We start from the raw sequence: 14641 nt of genomic DNA on the forward strand, positions 1-14641 counted from the left end.
GGTCTTCCTTGGATGCTTGGGCTATTTTCAGTGTCTTCTTTTTATTTGGCTCCAGACTTCAAAACTGAATACTGTGATTCCTGCCAGTGCATTATAAATATTGGTTATTATCAATGATAGAGGGCCCTAAAGAAAAAATATCAAAATGCCCCAACATCTAGGTTTGAAACCCACAATAGATGAACCTGGTGTTTTTCACCGTTTTCTATAAACCTTTGCCCATTTCAATGCCACCATGCTAACAATGGAAGTTCCTCAGGAGGGGGCAGTCTCGCACTAGATCTCACCACCCAATAGCAGGGGTAGGACCTACTGGGGCTGGGTCTCTTTTGTCCAAGGCCCTAATAGGAGCTTCATAATCAGTCATTGTGGTTTGTATGTCCTTGTGTCTAAATGTGTTGGTGATAATGTTGATGGATCTGGAAAAAAATCTGTGTTTATTTCCAAAGGAGTAGGTGACCTTCAATGTCTTGTCTACAAGAATGACTATGAAGGCGCCAAACCTTTCTCTGCTACATATTGTAATGTATCTAGAGAGCATGGTGCTCAGGTGGCAACTACTGTGTAGAGACAGTGCGTATTACAGGTGTCTTTCAGGAATGATTCCTCAGATGCTTCGTCCCTGATGTCTCCACGCTTGATAATTATTTTTTAACTGCTTAATGGTTTGTGCTGAACTAGTATGTCTACTAGACCCATAATAACGTAATGTAGCTTCATATGTATTGGGGGCAGTATTACAGTACGTAGTTATATTCTTGTACAAAGGGAGAAGTATTATAATAGATTATTGGGCATCGAAAATATTATAGTAGTTATATTCTTGTACATAGGAGCAGTATTATAGTAGTTATATTCTTAACACATAGGAGCAGTATTATAGTAGTTATATTCTTATAAATGTGACAGTATTATAGTAGTTATATTCTTGTACATTGAGGCAGTATTATAGTAGTTATATTCTTGTACATGGGGCAGTAGTGTAGTAGTTATATTCTTATACATGTGACAGTATTATAGTAGTTCTATTCTTGTACATAGGGAGCAGTATTATAGTAGTTATATTCTTGCACATAGGAGTTGTGTTATAGTAGTTATATTCTTGTACATAGGGGCAGTATTATAGTAGTTATATTCTTATACGTGTGACAGTAATATAGTTGTTATATTCTTGTACATGGGGCATTATTATAGTAGTTATATTCTTGTACATAGAGCGGTATTATAGTAATTATATTCTTGTATATAGGAGCAGTGTTATAGTAGTCATATTCTTGTACATAGAGGCAGTATTATAGTAGTTATATTCTTGTACATAGGGAGCAGTATTATAGTAGTTATATTCTTGTACATAGGGGCAGTATTTTTGTATGAAACTGGACAGCATTGTAGTGATTATATTCTTGTACATGGGAGCATTATAATCACTCAGCAGGAGGCAACACACAAGCATGCGAGAGAGCTCTACCTGGTCACGTGCGTGAGCACTAATCATTTAACTCCTTATTATAATGAAGCCTAGCAATCAATGTTTCTGGCTTCTGGATCATCCAGAGAACAGCTGAAAATGTCGGTAGAAGTTGTAAATTGTTATTCATTTCTTTGCCCTAATTTACTTAAAGGCTACATATTTGACCAACCATTACTAATGACCAGCTATGAAGCCTATAAAGAAAGTCAAGTTGAGCTAACAGAAACCCAATGGCTCTGGCGCTTTCCTGCCATCCATAGTTGGATGGACACCAATGAGACATTGATATCAATGAGATTCATCATCAAAGTCTTGTAGATCATGGTCAATGATACTTCTCCAAAAGACCTCCTCTTTAAGAAGACTAATTTCCCGAAACTACACTGCTCCTCCACACTTGCTACAGTATCATTTGCTGGTCTAGGGTCATCAACACCCAAAGAAGACATCACATGACCAGTGTAGCCAATCAACGACTTCTGCTGCCGTCTTCACATTCCTTACAAACCAACTACTTTTACTTGGATGGAATGTGAAGGCAGCAGCCGATAAGAGATGTTTTAGCTTGTAGATAACATATCCTTTGGGTCATTTCTCTAATGTAAACTTGGAAAATTGTAGCAAATATTGTATCGTCAATTGACCCTGAGTTGGGCAATTTGGAAAAGAAAAAAAAATATTTTTATAACTCTCAAACTTATATTGAGCCCTTCTCAAGTCACTTCCGCGACTGTTGGGAGATTCTAATAAATAACTGGACATGTAAAGAATCTTTAAAGAGGTCTGCTCGTAATCTGAAGGTTGCATTTGTTTTTCTGTGGTCTCATTCACGTGTAGAGGCGATGTATTGAGTTATAGCTTTACCTCCTGTTGTCTTATGTAAAGTCACACATTCCCCTAGCACCCCCTGGTTGGTCATTGTCCTCTTCTTATTATTTATTGTCTTTCTAGTACTGGCTCGCCCTGCTTTCCTTCATTCCTGTCTACTCTCATTATTAGACTTCGCTTCCTATTCCGTTACACTTTTACTTTTCTTGCCGTATTCTTGAGACATTTTTGTCCTTGACAGAAGCCTCTGAGCAAAGAATGAGGACAGTGGAAATACAAGACCGCGCGGAGATAATGTTACCTCCTTGATGGGATCATGTTGCCTCTTTGTGCTTTGGGTTGTGTTACCTCTTCTCCTTGATGTATGTGTGACTCCCGAGTTTCTTATTGGGTATTAATGGTCAACTGAGAATGCAAACAAATCTGTTGGTCCTAAAATTACTGCTGTGACGCCATTACTTTTACTGCTCCTTCCAAGCAAGTAAATTTTCGTAGACCAAGGTATCATTAGTAGCTTCCAATGCTTAGATCACCAACTTGACTATCTTGCCATGCCTGGATTATATTGGCAATATGGGCAATTGCCTCTAGGCCTTCACCAATGCCCTCACCACATATCATCACTGTAAACTTTCTCCCTAGCAGCTTGTTGAAAATGCATGCAAGGCTGATGCCATAGAATTATTTTGACATTGTATGGTCTTCCAGTTGAGGAACATTTCGCTGGCGACGAAGACACGGCTCTTACATAGTTTGGTCTGTTCTGTGGTAACATACAGATTAGAAACCTAGACAATAAAGAAACAAGACAGAGGAAGAATTGATGCCTTCAAAATATGGTGCTGGAGAAGGACGTTATTAATACCATGGATTGCAAGCAAAATAAAACAAATCAATCTTGGAACAAGTCAAGCTAGACATGTCACTCGAAGCAAGGATCACCAAGCTATGACTTGCCAACTTTGGACATATCATTCGAAGAGAGAAATCACTGGAGAAGGACATCATAGTCAAAAAAATAGAAGGAACAAGGTGAAGAGGAAGACCAAAACTTGATCCTATCAAGATAACGGCGGAGAAAACCATAGTAGACCTATCTAGGCTTGCACAAAATCGATCTTCCTACAGATTGTTCATCCATCAAGTCGCCATGGCTCGAGATAAAGCCAATGGCCATTACAAAAAAAAATCTATTGGCTCTACATGGCAATGTTATATGCCTATTGGGTGACACCAATTATATAGGTACTAAAATGCTAGAGGGTCCTTCTTGTATATTGTCAAGGGTCTTCATGGATCTTGATTTGAACTCTTTGTCTACTCACAGTTCCTGCTAAATAAATGGGCATTGACCTAAAAGTTTTCTGCTTTTGAAAACCCATTTCTAATAAAAGAAAAATTGGGCTTTCCTTCAAGGCTGCCTATACAAGTGTATCTCCATCTCTCGAGGACTAGAAAATAATTTTAATTCCTAAACAGTGCAGAAACTGGGTAAGGCTTCATTTATCCTGTGGGGACACTGCAGGAAAATTGAACACTGGTCACTTTGCAGTGTTAGATCTGATTACTGGAGGGTATAGAAATTACAGAAATCCATGATCATTTTATCCTTCAAACAGAAAGGGATTGTCAAAAATGGAGAACCCCTTTAAGACTTCCTCCCAGATCTTTAATGCAATATTACTGTACAGATGGGATTTTCATACAGAATTATGGGCAGCCCCTGCCTTTCAGAGAAATGTAGTGCTTTTGATCTTCTCTTATAGTTTTAGTGGGACACATTTCTCACATGTTTGCCCTCTAGTGGCTAAATTTGCATGAAGGAAGTAAAATCATGAAAAACCTGATTTGGAATTTTTTGGGGGGAATTAAGAGTTAGTAAAATCTATAGGTTCCTGACATTTATATGATCTCACCAAAGCATTGTAATTGGAAAGCACTGGTAAATATTACTCATGAAGACGCTAGTGAGCGTTAATGGCCCTTGCATACAAACTGGATAAGCTATGATAATATCTTAAGTATATAATTGCCATGAGATTGCTTCCTTATACTGTATGCCTGAAGTGTAATCTTACACTGAAGAATTCTCATATGTGGACTGAGCCGTTCCTTTCTTGTTGAAAATGCTCTTCTGCCAATTCTTAGTTATATTAATTTCTGAAAAAGCTGAATAACAAACAACATAGCCTCAGTGGGCATTATATAGTGCTCCTAAAAGGTATATATTATACTTAAAGGGAACCTGTCACTTCCCATAAATATGTAATTTTTGTACCTGGTCTAAATGCCGCTGTTCTCCTAAATCCGGCGATGTTTTTCTTTTGTTCCTGCGCTTCTCCAATCCTGAGATATGGCCCCATCTTCACTGTATATAAATTTAGTCTTGTTAGAAAATGGGTGTGGTCTTCATTTTTTTCTATGTGAGTCTTCTTGAGAACTACGCATAATTGGCTAAAAACACTAGACTGACACGCAGGAAAAAGGGGGCCATATCTCAAGAACAGGGAGGCATAGGAACAAAACAAAAACAACGTCGGATTCAGAAGAACAGCGTCATTTACACCAGGTTAAAAAAAAATTACATATTAATAGCAAATGACATGTCCTTTTTAAAATGGATACAGTGTCTCACAGGTAATGCCCCTATAGAAAATGCTTTCTGAAAAATAAATATTTGATGCCTCACAGATATTGCCCCCCAATCTAGTGATGAGCGAACGTGCTCTCCACTGGAGTGAACACCGGCATGCTCGGGTACATATCAAATATTGCTGGTGCTTAAGTGCCATGCTCAAGGCCCCACCCCTATGTTTTGCGGCTATGAGACAGCCAAAAAACATGCAGGGATTGCCTGCCATATACGGGCAATTCCCACGTTTATTGGCTGCCTAACAGCCGCAGAAATGAGAGGCAGGAACTCGAGCGTGGTTCTCGAGCACTAGCGATATACTCGAAGCGTACCCGAGCACCCTGATGCTCAGTCGAGTGGCGAGCACCCCGATGATCATCCCTACTAATGTCCTACAGGTAGTGCCCAACAGTGTCCCATAAAAGGGATATAGTGCCTCACATTGAATCTATATACATAGAAATATAGCACCCTTAATAGGGTAAGAGTCTGTGCACATTATGTCTTTAAGACGCATCCGCCAAGGTTTTCCTAGATGAAGCCACTTCAGGAAAAAGCTAACAGTCGTGCCATCGTTCTTGAAACAAATCCACCGACGGCATCTTTTTTCTGTAATTTAAACTATAACTAGTGAGACGAAGAATGAACATATCACTTCTTTTAACCTCTCCAGGGTTTCCGAAGCCTGACGCGGTTAAAATAAGTAACAAAAGACTGAACATGTGCACAGCAATGTCGTTATTATATTGCTGTGCAGTATATTCGTTTTGGGGGTGATTTGGGTGCTTTTTCAGGTGGGTTCCAGGCAGAATCCACCTGAAAAAAATATTGTGTACACATAGCTTTACAGAAATATAGTACTTAGCAGATGTTGCTTCCAAAATAGATATAGTGCCTCTAATTTATCCCAAAAGCTATACAGCACTCCTAAAAGGGTTATAGTGCTCAACGAATAGTTCCTCAAAAAGGATATAGTGTCCCATAGAAAATACCCTCCAAAAGGTAGAGAGTGCTTTGTACTGACTCTAAAAGCTAGAAAGTGCCCCAAAAAGGAATATAGTACCCAACAAATATTACCTGGTTCATCATTTGTAATTTTTTGGAAGTCCCTTTTCTTTTTTTATATTGTGGTCTTTGCTGATGTTTCTTTTGCTAAATTCATTAAATTGACGCACAGGTTTCGTGAATTCTGCACACCCGTTTTGCGACTTTTTAGTGCCAAAAGTAGGCATGTTCTACTAAAATGTCACAAAAATTTGTGTCAAAATTTCAGGAATACATAAAATTACTCCAGGGGAAGAAGAAGGGATGAGGGGGACTGGAGCACATTTGTGACAGAGTTTGTGACTTTTAGAAAAGTTACACGAGTTATAAGGCAAAAATATTTGGAAGCCATAAATTTTGCCACACACATAAAAAATAGACTGCAAAAAAGGCACAAATGGAAGAATGAATGTGGCGCAAACAAACTAAAAGGCGCAAAATACACAAGATTGGCCAAAAAAGGCACAAAAGCAATGATGAATCGGCCCCATAGTGCCTCACATTTACCTAAGAAGACATAAATAGTACCCCCAAAAGGGATAACATGTCCCACAGATAGTGCCCCCAATGATGCCACAGGCTGTGACAATGAAAAAGTACAAGGTTGGGACAAGGGCCCTAGAAGGCCGATGCTAGCCAGGCTATTATGGTCGTCATCACAGGGCTTTATTTTTCTCTCCATTATTGGGCACATTAGCCATTTTGGAGTTTTTTGGTGACTTCCTCTTCGCGTGCTGCCATTCCCTTTGGTCACCTTTTGAAAGCAGTTTTGTTTGTTTTTTTTGGTCAAAAATATATTTTAATTATGTCATGATCCAATATATATCTATTACTTCGCTCTGCGATAGGACACCGTGTACCGCCTCACCACCAAAGGGTTGATTGAAGGAGTCATCTCGGGATATAATGCCACCGTGTTCGCCTATGGCCCCACTGGTGAGTTTGATGAATTTACGATACCTCATTTCTCACGGGAAAAAAAGGTTTTGGTGCTACATTTAGGCCTCGGTGGGGGTGTACTGACTGGATCGCTGCTCGGCTGGAACAGCAGAGGTTAACCGAGAAGCTCATTCATGTGTGATCAGGGTGTGTTCTCCCCCATGTTTTGGGGACTGAAAAGGGAAACTGAGGATCTTATTCAATTGTCCACTACAAAAACCAAGTTGTCATCAAATATTCTTATCCAGATGCATTGGGGATCCCTGGGAAAAAATTAAAATAGTGTCATAGAGACATATAGATTGAAGGATCTGCTTGAAGTTCCAAAACACGCATTCTAAAATTTATCTCCATGGAAACAAAAGGATTGGGCATTGAAATTCAGCATGCCCGATCCTTCTTTTCCCTGATCAGTCACATCCGAGTGCATAAGCTTAAACTCAGGACAACCCATAAATGCCCCCCAAATACCCATTTTTGAGAGTGGATGCTGTGTGGAGAAGCCCCATACTTATTAGATGCCTGGCCAATCCCACCAACCATAATCTGATGTGCATAATGGCCTAGGTTGTCCTCTTCTTACTTAAATGCATGTAAAGACAATTTAGGGAAGATAAGGCTCTGTCAGACTACTCTCTCCCCATTGAAAACACAGGAACGTTCGACCTAGCATTCATGTGTATGGGGGAGTCGGGAGAGATAACTGTCTGCCAAATGATCGTTCTGCCATCACCAATCTCGTGGGTTCGGACAGTTTTAGTGAGGACCCTATTTGTATTTGTGTTCCTGATGTGTTTTTTATTATAACACTACACTCGCCAAATCTGGTATTCACTGTTCAATTCCTTTATCATAAGGATGTGGCAAGACCTACACTATGCTGGGCACGGACCGGGAGCCTGGGATATACATCAGGACCTTGAATGATCTCTTTAAAGCTATTGAAGAGACCAGTGATGATATGGAGTATGAAGTCCTCATGTCCTACTTAGAGGTCAGTGGTGACGTTGATCAAATAAAAAATTAAATGTAAAAATTGGAACAATTGTCAAATTACATGGATGGATGGGATTGGGAATGCCCATAGATGTCATCTCACTAGGGACCCACAGTGATCCCAAAATGGGGCCCTAGAGCTCTGTACTCTGCTTTCTCCAGCAGTCCCATAGACAATGAATTTATCAGAGGCTGAACATACACACAACTATACCATTCAAAATGGGACTTTGTAGAACACAATTCTCGGGTTCCAGAGCCCCCTTCTTTGGATTAATGGGTTACAAGCTGTCAACTACCCAAAAATCAGTAACTTATTCTCTGCCCTATGGATAAGGAATAACTTTCTATATCTGTAATAACCCTTTAAAGCAGAACAAAACCATATAGCGGCAAGATAATACTGTCATATACAGAACGCATAATGTGAATATAAAGTGCCCAAGTAATGGTCTCTTAAAGAGCTCACATAATACAACAAATGAGTGCTAAAATACTGATGACCTATCAAGTCAATATAATACCACCATATAGTGTCCAAATAATGCTTTCTTAAAGAGCGCATATATTACCACCATATAGTACTAAAATACTATTGACCTATAAAGTCAATATAATACCACCTTATAGTGTTCAAAATAATGCTTTCTTAAAAAGCGCACATATTACCACCATATAGTACTAAAATACTACTGACCTATAACGTCAATATAATACCAGCACATAGTGTCCAAACAATGCTTTCTTAAATACCACACATATTACTCCAATATAATACTAAAATACTACGGACCTATAAAGTCAATATAATACTACCTTATAGTACCCAAATAATGCACTGTTAAAAAAACATAATACCGAATAATACACAATGTCTGCAGCAAATTACACTAAAATATACGCAGTGATGTAGGGGAGAAATTCTGTGCATGTTACGGATCCATGCTCCATATACTGTGGAAGCTTTACACTGTGGGATTCACCACTTCTGGATATAGCGTAACACATACAGATTTGGGGGTGGAATGGCTGTGGATATCGTGTGCATTTTCGGCAATTCCACAGATTTTTCCGCAACATCTCGATATGGAATAAAATTCTAATGTGTATTTCTGTGGCAGAAATGTGAGGCTGACCCCTGGGATCCACGCAGGGATGAGCCCCATTATCATTCAAGGTGCCCAAAATTAGTACTTATGTTCGTGACCGATCTTTTTCCATGTGAAAAGCGTTGCGGAAACCCCACTCACATGAGTTGGATCTCGTCCAATTTGGTTCTGATTTAAGTGCGGAATCTGCAAAAAAAAAAAAAAAAAAAAAAAGCACATTCAACTGATGTGAACAAAGCTGTAGGTTATGGTGAAGATAATACATTGCCATATCCTGACATATCCTTTAAAGAGGACCTGTCACCATGAAAAGTGACCATTTTTTTTCTTATTTTATTCCTTTTACTCCCTTGAGTATTCCAGTTTTTGTTTTATTTTTTTACATTTGTCATCAGGTTCCAGAGATATGACCCTTTTTTACCTAGTACTAATTTTTCTGGTCTTTATCAAGGGGGCGTGTCTAGGATTCCATGGGGGCGTGTCTATAGGCTGTTCTGCATAATTACCCTGTAAGCACCGCCCATGAGTAAAGACCATGAAGATGAGCAAGAAATATAAAGGTCCACATCTCTTGAACCGTATGGCGGATTTAAAAAAAAAACAACAACCCGCAATTCTCAGGGGAGCAGCGGGAATACCTGCCCTCTGTTGACCTAGTGACAGTTCCTCTGTAAGGCAGGGCACTTGCTATATCAGGATGTGTGCTGAGCACATAACATAATGTACTGTAGTAGTAAGAACACAGGGTCAGATTTACTAGATAAACACCCATCCCCATGGCTTGTGTAGCTGCTATCTGCCTCCTTCCTGCTGCTGCTCCTATTACACCAGAAGCACTGATAACATTTGCTGCTTGTTTGTCTGTATCCTCCCTGTGAGGAGGACAGATAATTCCCATGGTGATGGATGGGCCCGGCCTCCATTTGTGCTCCATCTCATGTGGCGGAGATGACTTTTTGGCCTGCGCAATATTTGCACATTACATTTGGTCTGCAGCAACCAAGAAGACAAACACAGGGCTGGGAAACCGCAAGAAATTAGTGTAAAGTGAGGAGTAAATGACTTAGATGGCGGCTCCTGTTACCTCTTCACTGACTGACACTTAAGGATGGACGCCAAGCGAGGCATGAGCTGACAACATACAAATACTCTTTCCCGAAGGCCATGATGAGCTCTAGCTCTGCTTGTTGCCATCTTGGATGGGGATTATATTAAATAAATGGATGCAGTAGCAGAAATGATGCACCTTCGACTTAGTATACACATATTTATACAGACACACATGGATTTCAAAAACATTTTTCAAGCTGTTGTTATAAAGTATTCTAATTTACTGAGATAATGATCTTTGTGTTTTCATTGGCTGTAAGCCATAATCATCAACATTAACAGAAATAAACACTTGAAATAGATCACTCTGTGTGTAATGACTCCATATAATATGTGAGTTTCACTTTTTGTATTGAAGAACTGAAATAAATTAACTTTTTGATGATATTCTAATTTAGTGAGATGCACCTGTCCACTCATACACCGATCTAAATACTTAGTTACATACACACACAAGCATAAATGAATCCATACTTACATGTATATACATACAATACATAACACTATTACACATTTACACACTCAGATGCACATACATGCATTCATACACAAACATAGCTGCACACATACGTATACAGATTCATACATACATGGGATATCATTTAGTATTTAATACACACAGTCATACATGCACATAAACGTACATGCGCACATGCATTCATTCATATACATGCGCACACATACATAAACACATATGTAATATTCATACATGCGTACACATACATAAACACACGTATGTACCATTCATACATTCGCACACATACATAAACACACATATGTAACATTCATACATGCACACACATACATAAACATATATATGGAACATTCATACATACGCAAACATACATAAACACACATATGTAACATTCATACATACGCACACATATGTAACATTCATACATACGCACACATACATAAACACACATGTAACATTCATACATGCACACATATATAAATACACATATGTATTCATCATACATGTACACATACATAAACATATATATGTAACATTCATACATGCGCACACATATATAAACACACATATGTAACATTCATACATGCGCACACATACATAAACACATATGTAACATTTATACATGCACACACATACATAAACACACATATGTAACATTCATACATGCGCACACATACATAAACGCACATATGTAACATTCATACATGCGCACACATACATAAACACACATGTAACATTCATACATGCGCACATATACATAAACACACATATGTAACATTCATACATGCGCACATATACATAAACACACATATGTAACATTCATACATGCGCACACATACATAAACGCACATATGTAACATTCATACATGCACACACATACATAAACACACATATGTAACATTCATACATGCGCACACATACATAAACGCACATATGTAACATTCATACATGCGCACACATACATAAACACACATATGTAACATTCATACATGCGCATATACATAAACACACATATGTAACATTTATACATGCGCACACATACATAAACACACATGTAACATTCATACATGCGCACATATACATAAACACACATATGTAACATTCGTACATGCGCACACATACATAAACACACATATGTAACATTCATACATGCGCACACATACATAAACACACATATGTAACATTTATACATGCGCACACATACATAAACACACATGTAACATTCATACATGCGCACATATACATAAACACACATATGTAACATTCGTACATGCGCACATATACATAAACACACATATGTAACATTTATACATGCGCACACATACATAAACACACATGTAACATTCATACACGCGCACACATACATAAACACACATATGTAACATTCATACATGCGCACATATACATAAACACACATATGTAACATTCGTACATGCGCACACATACATAAACACACATATGTAACATTCATACACGCGCACACATACATAAACACACATATGTAACATTCATACATGCGCACACATACATAAACACACATATGTAACATACATGCGCACACATACATAAACACACATGTAACATTCATACATGCGCATATACATAAACACACATATGTAACATTTATACATGCGCACACATACATAAACACACATATGTAACATTCATACATGCGCACATATACATAAACACACATATGTAACATTCGTACATGCGCACACATACATAAACACACATATGTAACATTCATACACGCGCACACATACATAAACACACATATGTAACATTCATACATGCGCACACATACATAAACACACATATGTAACATACATGCGCACACATACATAAACACACATGTAACATTCATACATGCGCATATACATAAACACACATATGTAACATTTATACATGCGCACACATACATAAACACACATATGTAACATTCATACATGCGCACACACACATAAACACACATATGTAACATTTATACATGCGCACATATACATAAACACACATATGTAACATTCATACATGCGCACATATACATAAACACACATATGTAACATTTATACATGCGCACACATACATAAACACACATGTAACATTCATACATGCGCACACATACATAAACACACATATGTAACATTCATACATGCGCACACACACAAACACACATATGTAACATTTATACATGCGCACATATACATAAACACACATATGTAACATTTATACATGCGCACACATACATAAACACACATGTAACATTCATACATGCGCACACATACATAAACACACATATGTAACATTTATACATGCGCATACATACATAAACACACATACGCAACATTCATACATGCGCAAACATACATAAACACACATATGTAACATTCATACATGCGCACACATACATAAACACACATATGTAACATTTATACATGCGCACACATACATAAACACACATATGTAACATTCATACATGCGCATATACAAAAACACACATATGTAACATTTATACATGCGCACACATGCATAAACACACATATGTAACATTCATACATGCGCACACGCACACAAACACACATGTAACATTCATACATGCGCACATATACATAAACACACATATGTAACATTTATACATGCGCACACATACATAAACACACATATGTAACATTCATACATGCGCACATATACATAAACACACATATGTAACATTCATACATGCGCACACATACATAAACACACATATGTAACATTCATACATGCGCACACATACATAAACACACACATGTAACATTCATACATGCGCATATACATAAACACACATATGTAACATTTATACATGCGCACACATACATAAACACACATATGTAACATTCATACATGCGCACACATACATAAACACACATATGTAACATTTATACATGCGCACACACACATAAACACACATGTAACATTTATACATGCGCACATATGCATAAACACACATGTATCATTCATACATGCGCACATATACATAAACACACATATGTAACATTTATACATGCACACACATACATAAACGCACATATGTAACATTCATACATGTGCACACATACATAAACACACATATGTAACATTCATACATGCGCATATACATAAACACACATATGTAACATTCATACATGCGCATATACATAAACACACATATGTAACATTTATACATGCGCACACATACATAAACACACATATGTAACATTCATACATGCACACACATACATAAACACACATATGTAACATTCATACATGCACACACATACATAAACACACATATGTAACATTTATACATGCGCATACATAAACACACATACGCAACATTCATACATGCACAAACATACATAAACACACACATGTAACATTCATACATGCGCATATACATAAAAACACATATGTAACATTTATACATGCGCACACATACATAAACACACATATGTAACATTCATACATGCACACATACATAAACACACATATGTAACATTCGTACATGTGCACACATACATAAACACACATATGTAACATTCATACATGCGCACACATACATAAACACACATATGTAACATTCATACATGCGCACACATACATAAACACACATATGTAACATTCATACATGCGCACACATACATAAACACACATATGTAACATTCATACATGCGCACACATACATAAACACACATATGTAACATTTATACATGCACACACATACATAAACGCACATATGTAACATTCATACATGCGCACACATACATAAACACACATATGTAACATTCATACATGCGCATATACATAAACACACATATGTAACATTTATACATGCGCACACATACATAAACACACATATGTAACATTCATAAATGCACACACATACATAAACACACATATGTAACATTCATACATGCACACACATACATAAACACACATATGTAACATTCATACATGCGCACACATACATAAACACACATATGTAACATTTATACATGCGCATACATAAACACACATACGCA

At 37.6% G+C, this 14641-nt stretch overlaps 1 protein-coding gene across 1 annotated transcript in view; it reads left to right on the plus strand.

The window, feature by feature from the left end:
- Nucleotides 1–14641, plus strand: part of KIF19 (kinesin family member 19) — a 50917-nt gene that overhangs the window by 13980 nt on the left and 22296 nt on the right. The window contains exons 4-5 of the mRNA XM_073682556.1: nt 6824–6911; nt 7772–7908. Coding sequence (XP_073538657.1) covers nt 6824–6911; nt 7772–7908 — 225 coding nt within the window. The remainder of the gene's footprint in view (nt 1–6823; nt 6912–7771; nt 7909–14641) is intronic.

This window comes from Phyllobates terribilis, unplaced genomic scaffold, assembly GCF_046119375.1.
Source record: "Phyllobates terribilis strain yellow unplaced genomic scaffold, ASM4611937v1 Scaffold_5__5_contigs__length_657084704, whole genome shotgun sequence".
NCBI lineage: Eukaryota > Metazoa > Chordata > Amphibia > Anura > Dendrobatidae > Phyllobates > Phyllobates terribilis.